The sequence below is a fragment of the Tinamus guttatus genome, unplaced genomic scaffold (genome assembly GCF_059628265.1).
Source record: "Tinamus guttatus ecotype Peru unplaced genomic scaffold, ASM5962826v1 Tinamus_guttatus_pri_ptg000646l, whole genome shotgun sequence".
NCBI classification, from domain to species: Eukaryota; Metazoa; Chordata; class Aves; order Tinamiformes; family Tinamidae; genus Tinamus; species Tinamus guttatus.
Window position 1 is genome coordinate 934,079 of NW_028289180.1, and position 16,315 is coordinate 950,393.

The window sequence follows — 16,315 nt, forward strand, 5'->3', positions numbered from 1 at the left end:
ATTTTACTGCAAATTTTATTTCTTTCTGATAGCTTAAAGCACCAGGAAAAATATTTGGAGGCAAGTTATTTGGAATCCTGGAAAGCTCAGTGTAAAACTAAATTTTGTGTCTTTGAGATTAAAAAATATTTTTGCTTAAATATATAGATGTTTATAAAGAAAAAATGAAAGAAATAATGTATAGCTAGCTAGCCTCCTATCAAAATTAGTAAATTGTGAGTACAAAGAAATCCAACAATCTAATATCAGTTTGATTATGCATATTTTAAATAGCTGGTACAGTCACTATCCTTGAAAAGCACTTAATTCTTAAGTAAATGTCCTGATCCCCTGGTATATAATAATGGCAAATAAACACATCCAGTTTTAAGGCTAAAGAAGACGAGTGTTTTTAATAAGTATGAAGAAATAACTTTGTAGACAAGAATTCTTTCTAGCGGATCGTTCAAGTGCAGCTTAGCTGTAAGAATGGAGCACGTTCCTACTTCCAATTTTACTATTTGCATATTACTCCCTGAGGGTTTATTAAGATGAACATAGAGTATTTTTGTCTTCTTGACATGCGGTTTGACTTTCTGAACATTTGAGAGATTTATTTTATACAATAATGCGCAACATAATGCACTTTAACATAAAATTTTGGTATTGTATCTTTGCATGTGATGAAAAAGGTCATCAAGATACATATATATGTTATTTTTTGTAGGATGGATGAATCCTACCTAAGTCTTTGTGCATGAGTTAGTGTGTTTTGTTCTCTTGTGACAGTGTTCATATTGTTGAACTGTTTAATTGTGTTTCAGGACACCTAAGAGAGCGGGATAACAGACTAATATCTGCTCATTGTAGTCTTCACGTACATGTGTAACTAAGTATTTAATTCAAATTTCCTCAAGTTTATATACATTCTTTCTCTTCCCCTCTCTCGAGCATCAAAAACATTTGTTCTGTTCTTCAGATGCTGGCAGCAATATATATCAACAGTGACAAGAACTCTGCAACCAAGATCTGTGTTTGTATTCAATAGCTTTACAGAAAACAGCTTATCTGTTGTTTGCCATGTAACACTCAGTATAGAGACAGTGAGTAGGTTGTACTTCACTAACGGAATGCCCTTCGGTAACCATTAAGTCATACAAACCTTTCTAGATCTGCTTCTTCTGATTTTTTGCACAAATATTTTGCCTCTTGTGAGCGGTTATGCAAGCTACGTTCTTAGGGACCTGTAAACTCCTAGAATATTGTAGCACTGCTCCAATAATTCCAGGACATACTATTTCATCATGAACAATACTCACCTGTTTCTAACAATTCACTGGACCTTTACTTTGGTGCAAGCGTAGAAGAAACACTGAAGAATGAGGCATAATGGCGAAATCTTCTTCCTGTAACTGGAAGGTAGATCAGAGCATTAGGAACATTCAAAATAGTATAAATGTAATCATTTAGCTTTAGTGCTTGGCACCATACCAAGAGATGTAGTGATAAAGCTGTTACTCAAAGATATGCTTGATGGAAGCATCATGGTTAAATGATATGATTTGATATTCATTTACAAGGAAAAAGAGTGGGTAACGCTTTTTGGCTTGTGCAGATACGCCATAACAATGGCTTCCAAAACTCTTGAGGGATGTTCCATAGATTCATCCGCTTACTTCTTTGATATTGTAGAACATGCCAGACATTTCAGGGAAGATAAATAACTTGGCTAAGGGAAATAGCTGTTGTCTTTAGCAGCTTTAAAGAACATTAAGATGAAAATGACCTACCAAGAACTATAATAGACTGTAATTATTTCTTTGTACAGCTAGAGGAGACTGCAGACTTCAGTAAGTATGACTTTAAAAGTAAAACAATTAACATAGTTTTCTTGTTCAAGATAAATGATTAAAAAAAAAAACAGCAAGGAGTACAGAGTGAAATCCAAGTCTTTTAGATTTGGATGCATTAGCTTCACTTATGAATATGGTTCATTTCCTGTTTTTCCAAAGCTGAGGTAGTGCAGTTGTGTTGTAACTGAGCCTTCCTCTTCTTCCTATTTCAATGAGTGCTAGTTGGCATATTCCAAGGGAACTGATAGCGCTATATCGTATTTCATGTTCTCATTATACTCGTCACACATAAATACAGTATGTTTTTGTACATACAAGTATGTTGGGTCTTTAAATCTATCTTCATGCGCTGGTCACAACTGTTATAACTGTATAAGGAGGTGTTCTTCTATAGGGTAACCAGCAGGTAACAAAGTCTCTATGACTGGCTTTGAAGCACTTTCAGTGTAATGGGTGCGTTGGCACAGAGGAAGAGGAGCCTTTTAACGGGTAACTTTCAGAGTAGTTCTCAATCAGTTTTAATTTAATATTTTTTAATTCATATGTTGCTTATTTTCTGATATATAAATGGGGATTACTGCAATGCTTGGAAATAGAGAGGAAAGAAATACCTTCTCGGATCAGGTGCCATTTCTTTTGTGTGTTTGCTCTTTATTCTTTTCTGAGAATAGATAGAGCCTTGCTGTACCTTTGCATGATTTTCTGTTCTGTGTTAGTGAGTTTGCTTCATCAACATGACAGCATGAAGCTATTAAATTAATATTGGTGACTGGCTTCTGTGTTCTCTGTGCGTGTTAGATCCTTACAAGATCCTAGACTTAGATTATATCTAATTGGCTATTCAAGGAACTGAATTCCTGTGATAGTTTGCCTGCTGGTAAGTGAGGCACCTGATTTGTGTAACTGCAAATTCTGTATTGTTTGTGTGCTTTCAAAATACAGAGGCCTATTATCAAATATGAAAATAATTAATAAGTTCAGTTGAGCACATCTGTGCTCTAGTACAACACAGATTCTAATTACAATTTTTATAAAGACCTTTTACAGAGAGAGGAAGTCTGTGGAAATGATGATTATGATAGAAAAAATTGAAGGGGATAAAACAAGCCATGGTGTTGATCATCATTGACTTCCACTCTTGAAGAAGTTTTTCCAAGAACTTCTTTTTGGTCTTATGAAGCATTATTGACAAATGTGGAAATTAGTATAATATGCTCAAGAGAGGCAAAAACTGATTTTTTTTTTTTTTTTAGGAGTCTGTAAACTATCTTTCAAAGCCTTAATGAACAAGTCAGATAGGAAGAGCCTGAAAAATATTTATTACAAACTTACAAATCTAAATGACATGAGATAACTGTTGAGTGAAAATTACCACTTGAATTTCTGCCTGGAAGGGAGACGCACACAAAGGCAAACTTTGTGTTTTGAAAAATTTAGGATTTCAGATACCTGCAATATATATTTTTCTCCTTTCATGTTATGCAATTCAACAGAGAACAAGTGTTCAAAACAGCAGCATGTTGAGGTCAAGAATCATTAGTTTCAATGTCTTGGACTTATGACATGATAGAATTCCACAAAAGTAGAGTGCAAATCTACATCATTCCTAGTATTTTCTCTTTTAATGAGTCTTAAAAATAGAGGTTTTCCCGTGGGCTGGAACTCAAGGGCCTCCTCAGTCTTGTTCCCTACAGTTACAGGCCAAGCATCTCATATAGTTCTTTTCATATAATGATCAAACTATTCTTTAACTATCGGTCTTAAATACAGCGCTCTTATTAAGGAAAATGACTTTAGAACCTTTTTTTTTTTTTTTCTTCCTTCACTACAAAAATCAAGATTCTGTGTTTTCCTTCATAAATTTTTCTCGGTTTCCCTTTTTCCCCTTATTGTTCTGTCTTCTCTTATCAACTGTAAATGAGCTGAAGACTGTGGACTTTACCATTAGCATTTTCTCTCTAATCTCTGCAGGAATATGCTTTCTGATGCGTATCTAAATAATATCTTCTTTGACATGGTTTCCTTTCACAGTGCTTGTTGTCTTGCTACTATATGCATTACACTTGACTGATATATATCTAGCTATCATGAATTGTTCTGCTTTTCAGTATAATCCTTCAAGAATGAAGTGAAGCAGGGCATATCAAATTGAAATGAAATTTTTTGATCACTTTCATATCATAAGTTTCAACACTAAAGCAGAAGGTCTTATTCCTTGACTTCTGAGGCCTTACCCATTCCACTTTAAATTTCAGCCCATTTCCTATACTCTATTGGTGCAGATTATCTTTCCTTTGCAATACTGTTCACCCAAAACATGTCCTGTTTGACAAGTCCACTTATGATATCAAATAAGATAACTGTATTCCCTTAAAATGGGGCAGAAATAGACATTAGAACTAGAATTTTACAGTAATGTTTCTGATAAATGTTTTATTTAAAATTTATTACATCTCCTACATTTACATTGTTTAAAATATGTTCTTCTAGGATGAAATTGGGATATTCTGGAATAGTCTGCCATTGAGGAAAAAAAACCTGATGCAACTTTTAAATCCTGTGACTTTAAGTGTCTTATGAATAAGTCTTGCAAGTGAATGTCTAAGAGGTCTGTCATTCCTTAGGTTGGTGTTTCACCCTTTGCCTTCACAAATATAGATGCTATTTCTGATATTTTCTATAGCTGTGAACCAGTAGTTATTAAAGATCCTTGTTACCACACTTGTAATTTCATTTCATTTATCTTCTGTTTTAGAATTTGTCCTTAATTTACATCTAGTTTGGGTGTAGTCCAGCAGGCTTGTCCTCATTACTGTAGCTTTTCAAAATTTATCCTTTTAAAACTCAAAACCTTAGCTAGTATACGTTGTGCATACCTGATCAATCTCAGCAAGTAATAATAATATAGTCACAGCAGCACAGACAATGGCACAGACTAATTTTATTTTATTATTATTTTATTTTGGTTTGGTTTTTATGCTTATTTCACTGCATGACTTTAGTGCACTAGGAGCTGGTGCCAAGGTAGTGGAAATGCTGCAAGTACTTAAACAGGCTAGTTGCGCGTTTGACCATTACTCTGAAACACAGGTGTTGTTTGCTACTGTAAAACAACAAAACAACAATGCAGTATTATTGGTCATAGTTGGGTCATCTCCTTCTTATCATACATGCTTGTATTAGGCAACAGCACAAAAACTTATCTTGAAAAATTTAAATAAGTTCAGACAGGAGTGTAAATTCCAAGTCATTGTGGAATGGTCTATATTATCAGTTGGATTTTTCAGGTTACTACAATATATTGTTACAGGAATTTGATTTGATCTTGGAAACCATATCACCCCCTTCCTGTTCAAGCACATGGCAGTATCCATGCAATGATTTCAACAAATTCAAGCTTTAGGCAGTATCCAATGCAATGATTTAGGATACTTTTCTTTCTTTCATGATAGACTCTGGACATTGCACCAGTAAATCAGAAATAGAATTATTAATGTCAATGTTGAGATTTTCCCATTAAGTGTAAGCAAGAAGAGAGACTACAGATTGCAGAAAAACAAGGACCGATAATCACAGAGTCCCTGTCTGCTGAAGCATAACAAACCATAACAGCTGGTCTGCAGTAAGGCTACAGGATTATAATTGTTGGAAGTGGTTTTATTTTTTTGAAGTGTGTATACAAAGGAAACCTATACTCATGTACATATAAAACTTTTTTTTTAAGCTTTCAAGCCAATTACAGTATCTTAATACTATTCTGATAGATTTAGTTCAGCCTTCTCGAAGCTAGGCAAAGCCAAGCTGTTTAGCAGAAGGTAAGCTTCAACCTTTCATCTTTGATCTATGTCTCAAATTTCTTTTTGAAGCTATAAAATTGGGAAGCCAAAAATGCATTTTCTTTTCATAGCATCAGTGTTGGATGAAATGAAGACAGAAACTATTCTTATTTTATTATTTTCTTTCAATGCAGCTTCTGCAAAGTCAATGAAAGAAATAAATCTTTGTTTTTTTCTCTTGAGAATTCCACTACACTCTCTCATCCTTTGTTTTTTGGCTTTCCCTGCATTGCTAAGATGAAACAGAGTGACTCTTCTTGTGGACTGCATTGTCCATCACTGTCACAATGTTTGGCATTACAGCTACATTTTTACTTAACTTTTAAAGAATTAATAGAGAACAGGTGAAATACTATAAAAAAAAAACAGTGATTTTGTAAGGCAGCAGACAAGGGAAAAATTGTGCATGTTGTTTTCATCTTCAAGGGAAAGATAATCTAGTATGTTTGCCTACCGCATTTGGTGAATTTTTATCACTTCATTGATGATTTTGTTGAGCTTTTTTCAGCTCTTTCTTAGGCCTCATGCTGTCATCAGAAACAAATTGGAAGGCAATGGGAAGGTGGAAAGTCTGCTGCTTGCTTAATGCACCTTTTTTCGGTTAGGGAAGCAAGTTTCTATGCTGAAATTATGTGTAGTTTCCTTGTCTTGTTCCTTAGTTCCAAGCCCTCTGATTATTATACCTGTTTGGCCCACTGGGTAGTTATTGTGTTGTGTTAAAGGTCTAGTCAGGGGGAGCATATCATGGTCAATGACCTGTCCTCACTTAAAAAGCATAAAACAGGTGACAAATGAGAGCGTCTTTTTGTATGTTTGTGCCAGCGAAAGGAGTTTTCTGTCATCCTAGAGTTGAAACAAGTTAGTAGTAATACAGGCTACAGAAGTTGTGATGCTTTTGCAAGTTTGGATTTTAAGAATGACCTTTAAATTATTCTGGAGTTCTAAGAATGCCAATTAAAATGATGCGGTGTTGCTGTTGCAGATAGTCATTAAGTTACTGAGAGTCTGGATTTAAGTGTCTGTTTATTTTGTTTTTTGTTGTCTTGTAATGGGGTACTGTGCAGTTGTCTTTTTGGATGTGTTATGACATATGAAATACGATGAGAGGATGTTTTATGGAGTTGGAAGAAAGTTAAGAAATAAAACATAAAAAATAGGAAATAATAAAATAATAAAAGAACTTGGTGTATACTTTGTATTTCAGGTGTCCTTCCAAAGCTTTGTCTAAATGCATAAATAATGTCTACACTAAAGGGAGATCTCCAGGTTTATGCACTTAATCTAGTAAAATGTAGTGCATCTAATATATTTTTGAAAATGCATTTTCTGATTTGTCTAGTTTCTTTTAAGTTTGAGTTGTTAACAGCTTGTGAATAATTGATGATAACACCCATTATAAACGTTCGTATAGTTGCTGCATTAACATTTTAACAATCATTTGTGGCTTAAAACAAGTATTTACTACTATGGTAGTTGCGACTGCAAACTTACGTAAAACTTACTTAAAATGGTAGGCTCACAACTGAAGAATAGCCCTAACTTTACACCTATGGAGTTATTCCATCTGTCCAGAAGTTTTGCAGGGGTACTGAACACTTCTGGTGAAACAGAAACATAACCTGCTTTCATTAAGGACTGTTTTAGTAGGAAGGAAGAAAGGAAAAGATGTGAAAATATTACTGATAATGCTTTGCGTTGCTCTTCATATTTTAGCTTCTAACACTTTAAAAGGTTAATCATGAAAATCCAAGGTGCTTCAGAACATGGCAGGAAATAATTAAAAAAATCCAGCTGATGTTAAAAACATCTTGAGAGGGAAACACTCTTTCCAAATAGTATTTATGGAAACTGTGTATATAATTAACTGTGTTAATTATACAGTGCTTTCACAAATAGAAGAATAGTTTGTTTAGTTTCAGATGTTTATATTGCAATTATAGATTAGACACACAGAATTCTGATTATTGTACTTCAGCATTTACAGGGAATCTTCCTTTCCTGGAATTCCTTAAATCAAGATGGATATCTTTCAGGATGGTCTTGATCAAGAAGTAATTTGAAGAAATTCTATAGTCCTTATTAAGCAGAAGAGATGAGCCACAAATATTTATTTCTTATTTTATAATCTATAGATGAAGTTACTACTGTTGTGCAAGCAACAACTATGATGAATACTTGTATCTAAGGCACTGTAAAATAGAAACAAAAAAATAGTTTGTGGATTGGTGAGATGTTGCATTGTCATACTTGAACATCGATGAACAGATGTATGGCACCTTCTCAGGAAGGAATTACCTGTTACAGCTGTCTTGATTACATATTTGTGGGGGCAATCCATTTTACAATCTCATTCTTTAGCAGAGTGCTCTCTGCAGACTATCTGCCCCTTTGAAAAGCCTAAGGCTAAGTCATGTCTTCAAGTGGTCCTATTGCTGTATTGACTTTTCAGTTGGCAAATAGCCACTGTACCTTATAGGCTGAACAATATTTAATTAATATTTAATTAATTAGTTAATTGTCAACAGTTTGTGACTTTCATTAATAAGCTACAATTTATTGCTACGAATGATTCATGGGGTGGTTATAAAAAGCAAATTCAGAGGAGTCACATTCAGTTCATGATTAAATGATGGGAAAATAGAAATTCCGGTTATATTGGTCATTAAATATTTTTTACTCACCCTGCACTCTAATTGTCTCTAATTGTAGCTAAAAAATTGTAGGGTATACATTGTAGCTAAAAAACGATAAAGAGTAATTTTGAGCAGTCTATATAATAGCTGGAAAAGACTAGCGATGATAATGTTTGTGCAATGTTTTCTAAATATCATTTTCCTTAATAATGCTTTTGTGTTCAGAGATCTGCAAATAATAATGGGGTTTTATACTGCAATGCCTTCATGGTGCTGTCATCAGCATCTAACACAAGCTATGTAGTTTATTTTCAGCTCTGCTTAAATTTCTCCCATGTAAGTAATGAAAACATAAAATAAAAAAGAACAATTTGTGTTAATGTAAAAGAAAGGTTGACCGACAATGTTAGAGGAAATTATACTTAGAACATAAAAAGGTTTTCTTATTTTAAATTACAGCCAAATCACACTTAAAGAAAGATGGACCACAAAGATCAGTGTCAAAGATTTGATCACTCTACTGGGATCTAACATGAACTCTGATTCATCCATCTCAGTGTTTTTCCAAATTTGTTTTGAGGTAAAATAAAACAAAAAAAAACAAAGCTAAGCTTTATATTGCCCTCTTAATGTGCATTAGAGCTCACTTTTGGCATACATGTTTTCCAATTTAATTTTGATTTGTACCTCATGTCCCATAACTACTGTATTTTAACTATATTATGGTTGTTACCAGCCTGTCTCTCATTAGTGCTAAAGTAATCACCATTAACTATGAAGTTTTGATCTCGCAATCTCTTCTTTTTCCTGCTGAGGATATAATAAGTAATAAGGAACATCTGCTTTTTCAAATAAAACTTGATTTGCATTTTTTGATCATTGCTGATGCACAATCATGTGAAAAATGAATATTTGTCAAATATTTTATTGACAGAAGGACTAAAAATGATGAGATATATAAGCAAATAAATGCATCTTTTGATAATTGATATTTTTGAAACTTTTTTTCAATACTCCAATGCCTGATTCCATGCCAAGAATTCCATGCCTTTTTGTGGTTTTCTTTCTATTTGAGTCATGGTGAAATTATTATGCTGACCTAACCTGCCTAAGTGGGACTACTATAAACGTATGGACTGACTTTGTGTGGGTTGTGGAGAATGTATTTTGAATGAAAGAAAGCTTTATGTTGTGATATGGTGTCACTGAGACCCTGAAATGGAAAGCTGTCCAGATAAATTGAATTGCTGTAAATTTAATGTGACTGAGTCATGGCAAGTTATTAATTAAAAATGTTTACTATATTTTTACGTCAGGCTTGGACACTATGCACATGCTTTAACTAAAATCACCTAAATGTTTAGATTAAACATTAGGGCTTTAATGATGGAGTTCATCTTGGATTTCTACCTTCCTAGGACTTCCTGGTGAATAGGTCCCCTGTGCTGCAGAGGAATCTCTGTTATCAGAGATAGACACAGCTCCGTCCACCAACTTTACAGCCATCTGGCTGCAAACACACAACGTGATACGGAGGACAGGCTGCATAGATTACTGATAATGCACACCATAACTGCCCTACTGCCTTTATACACCCTAACTATTTGCATGATTAAATATACAGGAATCCTCCTTACTTTTTTTTTTTTCATTTTCTAAAGAACCAGAACACCTCTATTTGTGTTGGGCCTTAAATCATTCATTTGCTTTATTGGCCATTTCTTCAGAACTGTAAGTTTATTTGCATATTCTTATTCCTAGTGGGTTTTTAAAATTATTTTAAAGCGGCATTCTTAGGTGTTCTTTCATACTTATTATCCAGTTACCTAACATCTACTGTTTCAATTATTTATTTTAAGGAAACTGGTTTTTGAAAAATGTGTTCTGAAAATCATTATATTTTCTCTCTCTCTCTCTCTCTCTTTTTTTTATTCAGAATCAGTTTAGATAAATATTTTGAAGTTGTAAAGTAAATTTTGACATTTGAATTCTAACTAATCTTTAACAATAGTCTGGTAGGTCCTTCAAGGTTGGAAGGTGCTTAGATAGCTGATGAGCTCTGGTATTCTGTGTAACCCAGGGAGAAGAAAAAATACCTCCAGAGGGCAACTAGCTTTTAATTAAGGTTCTCTGAATGATCTGCTGGTCTGAACTAATTATTGCCTGTACATACAGCTTGGACTTCTGCTCATGTGTTTCAGGTAGCGTACTGGTTTGTTAGACCTCATGAATACTTGACTAAATGTACTTATGTACATTTTGTGAGCTAAAGCAATAATTTCAGCAATAACACCGGCTTGTGAACCCACCAAAAGCAGCCCAAGGCTTTCTGAGGATGCTGGATACTGTCTTCAGAAAGGGGCAGTCTATTTTCAGTCACTGAAGAATGAGGGGAACCAACTAGGAGTCTGACCTTATTTGCATGTCAGTGAGCACATTTTGTGTTCTTTTTTATTCAGAAAAGCCAAAGCATTAAAAGGGAGTAGGAGGTCTGAAATAACATTTTTGCTTGCTGATGTAGGGAGGAGAAGATTACATATGAAGTCACAAGGCACCCTGGACAGCTGTAGATACCACTACTGGCATGAAGAAATCTTGCACAGGTCCGACACAAAGGCAAGGCCTTCTCCAGCACTCCTCCTTTGCTGCTGCAAAACAGGCCACAGGTTTCTCTAAAAAGAGCAGTTTTAAAAGAGGACCTGATAGAACAGCATGGAATGATTAGCTAGTACCAGGGGTGATGGCCAGGGACGGTTTGAGAACCCAGGTCGGGTAATCTAGTTTGGGAAGTTTCCAAGAGGAAATTAGAGCTGATGTCTGTTTTTAGTGGGAACCTGTAGAAACCAACCCCTTCTTACTGCAGTCAGCACCTGGCGTGAGGGTTGCTGTGAGTTGTATGCTTACCCATGTTTATCTATAGGGGAGAAGGTATATGTTAATATAAATTCCTTAGCGGTTTCGGTTTCAAGAAATGAGAAAGTGAATAATGAAATTGGGCAAACTGTTTATTAAAAGAAAACATTTTGACAAAACTACTATTTATTTCTCCCTCCCAGACCCAAGGAAAAACATTTCAGGAAACATGTTCATTTAAAGAAAAAAAAAATAACAAAGCAGAAGGAAATGGTCGGGACATTATCTTTTTTATTTCTGAGCAATGTATTTTCTTCTTTTCCATATTGCCGCAAGGAAGATGGTATTAAGTCAGGAATAATATATTCATTTTTAAAATGAAGTTTTTTTTTCTTAGCACTTTTGATGATGTCGCGTTAGTTTATGAAAATCCTGAATCCTGAAATTTATCTAATGAATTTTTGTATAATAAATTCTCATTTAAATGTGTTGTTTGTTTGTTTGTTTGTTTTTTACATTTTACATCCTGCTTTGTGTTTTGAATACCTTGAAAAACAGACACAATATTCCAGTCTATTTTTGGCTACATATAAGTTCCTTTCATGGTATCAGTCTGTATTTTTTACTGTATTTTACCACATGCCATGAGATTCATATTGGTTTTGTTGCTGTTTAGCATCTGGCTCCCGGGAATGTAGAATACTCATAGATCTGGCCAAGTTCCTGTAAGTGGTCAAAGTTGAACAAATTTTCAGGACTCCATTTAATCAGGTTTCATGTTACTTTGTTCACATTTACAACTTGTTTGACAAAGTTCAGGCAGAAGTGATTCATACTTAATAAGCACATTCACATCGTCTTAATCAACCTTCCTTTCCCCACTCCAACTACTTGGTTGTTTTTTGTACAGGCATCAAAAAACACCTTAATTTGCTTGGAGCATATATGACTAGTAGAGGGATGCCTTTCTTCCATAGTGAAAACTACAGGATCAGACTACAGTGTTGTCTCCTGTTACTTGGTCTGTCTACTAGCTAGTATAACTTTCACACAATTATATTATTGTAGTGGAAAACCAGGATGTTTTATGTATATTTTGCATATATGTTTGTCAGTTGTTTGAATTTCATATTATATATATATTGGGCTTCATTTTAAACTGTATTCTTGAAAGACAGATAGAGACATACAGAGACTTCTATACTTCTATCCTGATTACTGTTTTTTGTTGTCTATTTATTTATTTATTTATTTTAGACATACAGATTTTCTTTAAGAGGATAGTATACTCTTAAAGTAGGGCCTTCCTCATCAAACATTGCTCTTATATTTTTAAGCCCAAGGTGTACAAATGGAGAAAATGCAATATCTGGGCAAGCAGACTTCTATTTGAAGGCTGGGGTTGTTATACTTGCAGGACCATAACTGACAATTATTAGAAACAAATTTCAAAAATGAAAAATACCAAGTAAGAGCAATGTTGCATTGTGGCAGAAGTGATTTTAAGTCTTTGTTCATCATTAAGATACTGGATCAGGCTTTGGAGATGCACATGATTTTTTGCAATACACCATACTGGCTTGTGAGTGGGTTTGTCAGAATAATGGCAATTACTATGGTTCAGCATGAACTTAAACCTGCTAGCCTGATGACACAAATGCAAGAATTTGGAGTAGCAGCATTCAAGTCAACCAAGGGTTTACTCTGTCATTCACGAGTCAACTATCGGTCATTAGATAACTACATTTCATTAGATAACTACATTTTCACTGCTTTCAAAGTCACTTTTTTTTCTCCTTCTGTAATTTAGCAGTTTACTACAAAGAATAAGCATTAATGTGAGGTGCTTAAAAGATTAATCAACCAGGCATCCAGACAGCTTTATGCATGAGGCTGAAACCTAGTAAAGCATGCGAGTGCCACAGTTTCGAGTACAAGAGAGAAAAGCAGAGCTAGTACAGAAAAACAGAAAACTATAAACTAGAAAACCAGAAATTTGGTCTAAATATGAATCTGACCAGAAGTCTAGCAAATGGTGCCTCTGAAGAGAAATAAATTGTGTTGTTCGATTTAAAGAAGAAAAGGATTGTGGAAGACATGAAAATATGAAATCTTTCTCACTCTAAAACTGCTAAGTGGAAAAGGTAACCTTTTCAATGTATCCTTTATGAACAGAACAATAAAACTAGGGGCTTAAATTACAGCAAGCAAAATTATTGTTATTTTTTTTTAGATGTTTGCCAATTTTACTGCACCCACAATTAACAGTTGTTGCTTGAAGACATTTTAGTTTATACACATTAAGCTGTAATTTCCATTCTGAAAGCTATTGTCTTGAAAAACTTGATTCTCTTTACACTGAAGGTAGGCAAATCATTGCCATAATGAGATCACTAATAAAATGTACCCCTGTGCAGATAGACAGAACAAAGCCTGTGTCACGTTTCTGTCTCACTCGAATCAACAAATAGCCTGAATACCTGTGAAGGGTAAGCCTTTTGCTGGAGTCCTTGTTTAATGATAGTTTTCCCCATAAATCAGGATTCAAAGACAGCATATCTCAACTCTGTTAGATCTAGCATAAAATATAATGTCCCAAACCAGGAATGTTTACAGAAAATATGTGAAATCTGTAATAATGTTAAACAAATCCTTTAATTTCAAGTGTGGTTCTTCTCCTCAGAGGACTTCACATATTTAAGGTTAGATTATTGGAAGATAACCAACACTCCTCTCATTCTTTTATAATGAATTCAAAAAGATTGCTTTACCATAAGAATATAACTTGGAAATATGTATTTTCATGAATGCTGTTCATTGTTTGATTTTCGTTTTTTAGGATAAAAATTATTGCATAACTCTCCAGCTTGTATATCAAAGCTAGAAATACTTGGCTTGTGGAATTGACTGATAAAAATTGACATGTGGCATAGCAAGTGAAATGCCTGCTTTTTGTCAAAATTCCTGAGGCTATATCATAAGATAAAATGAAGATGTCTGTGTATGTAGCAAACAGATTTCAGCAGCAAATGGTTTTGTATTTTAGGTGGAATCAGCTTGGGGTTTGTTTGAATATGAATACTCTTATATTTGACAAACCTGAATTCACTCATTCATCATATCTGTTAAAATATTTATGTATTATTCACAGAAATTACCATTTCATCCAAACTAATACTGAAACGGTTTATCACCCTGTAAGAATGATATGAATGTAGTAGATTTCAGAGCATGTATCATATAATGCTTAACTGCACTGGTAATGTGCTATCCAGTGACCTATTTGCCCAGCTAGCACCCAACAAAGTGAATGTTTTCTTGTGTGAATGATGTTGTTACACTTGTTCAAAGCATTAATCATGCTCAAGTCTAACTTGAGCATCTTGGATACTTTTACAGTGTAGTTTGCATATTCATGGAAATAATATAACTAGTGTTGTGCACAAGTGCTTTGGTTCTCCTTGCCTGCCCTTACTATAGGTAGGCAGGATGGCTAGGTATGCAGGATGGCTTTTTTTTTTTTCTTTAGATTTTCAGTTGTGATTTTTTAGCAGGTGACCTGGAAAAAAGTGCACTTGGTGAAAAGTGCTACCCAGCTTTTCCTCAGAGATTAAAATACAAAGAACACTCACTTTATCTGTAAGTATTGGAAAAAAGAAATGTTGACACAGCATTAGTCACCTTTCTTTTTCTTTACAGGATTACTTACTGCCATCTACCTTTCCAGAGTAAATGGCTTTATGTTGGAACAGAGAGGGGAAACACACACATTGTAAATATTGAGTCTTTCATTCTTTCTGGATATGTTATCATGTGGAACAAGGCAATAGAACTGTAAGTACAGTTTTTTGTTTTTTTTACATTTGTGTCTGTGGTCACTTTCATGTTGCTGGCAGCTGTCTATAGATTCCCTTTTAAGAATAACTGGATTTTACAAACATTTACAAGTATTCTAGAAAACTTTTTATATTAAAGCCTATATATTATTAACTGTTGTTGGACTTTAGGAAATTAGAAACATGATTATATAACTATATTATTAAATTATTTGGAAACCTGTATAACTCTCAAGTTTGATTACATACAGCTAAATCGTGAATCTCATCAATTCAGACTCTACTGTTTTTATCAATATGGTCTGATCTCCTCAGAAGAGAATAAGGGAGCACATTGGTCTTCTGACTCTATGTATAACTTTATTGAAAGTAGAAAAACTTGGAAGGGCATTCTGGAGGGCTGTAGACCAAGCTGCTGGTCAAAGCAGAGATAATCTGAAAGTTTATCAGGCTTATCAGAACCTAGTGATCTTCATGAAAAGTTGCTGATGAACTAAGAGGGAAGGTAATGAGCAGCTTTTGGTGTCTGTCAAATGCCAGTTCTTGGAAAGGCAAGCTCAACTTCTGTGTGCAGTGTATAGGAAATGGAGGGAGAAGTGCAAGCCTTTTTGGTCTGGAATGAATCTTTGGTTCTTGCCAATGAAAGCCTTGGTATTAATGAAAAAGTACTTCTCTGCTATTTCCTCTGTGAAATTTTTGCAAACAGAAGTGCTGCAGACAAACTTGTGCAGTTTCTGAGACATCCACTTAATGTCATGAGGAACCTGTAACTTTAGGTAGTAAACTGAAATTAATCAAGCTCAGTGAGCCAAGATGAATCAAATTGCCATTTGTATACTTGTTTGTCTTCCTTTAACGAAACTTTGCTTATTTTCGTGAGCAACTTAAGTTATTTTTAACTTTTTATTATTATTTAACTTTATTTTTTCTTCCTCAGAAACTAGAATGCTGTTCTTCTGCATGGAATTTCCAATTTCAAAACCTGCATTTTTATGGAATGGATGCTTTTCACCTAATTCCCCTTCCCAATTATTTCAAAGTAGTTTTGAAATAATTTGCCTAAAATAATTTGCCTGAAATAATTTGCCTAAATCCTTTTTTTTAATGGCTACAATATAGCTCTTTTACTGAGAAATGGTTAAAATAATGTTTTTATTTAATGAAGAAGTATGTGGGATGCAAAGGCTGCTTGGTAAAGAGCAAGAGTTCTGGGTGCTAAGATAAGCTAGATGCTGTGCAAGAGGATTCCTCTTGGGAACCTTTTTGGTAAACGAGCAGCCTCTCTTGAATTTTCTCAGTGTGTTTTGTCTATGCAATGTAACGAC

At 34.4% G+C, this 16,315-nt stretch overlaps 1 protein-coding gene across 6 annotated transcripts in view; it reads left to right on the forward strand.

Annotated features, from left to right (window-relative positions):
* The window catches only part of STXBP5L (syntaxin binding protein 5L), a 174,516-nt gene that overhangs the window by 63,336 nt on the left and 94,865 nt on the right, over positions 1–16,315 (forward strand). For all 6 annotated transcript variants that reach the window (XM_088535792.1, XM_088535787.1, XM_088535790.1 and 3 more), the window contains exon 5: positions 14,854–14,988. In XM_088535792.1, the coding sequence (XP_088391918.1) occupies positions 14,854–14,988 (135 nt within the window). The remainder of the gene's footprint in view (positions 1–14,853; positions 14,989–16,315) is intronic.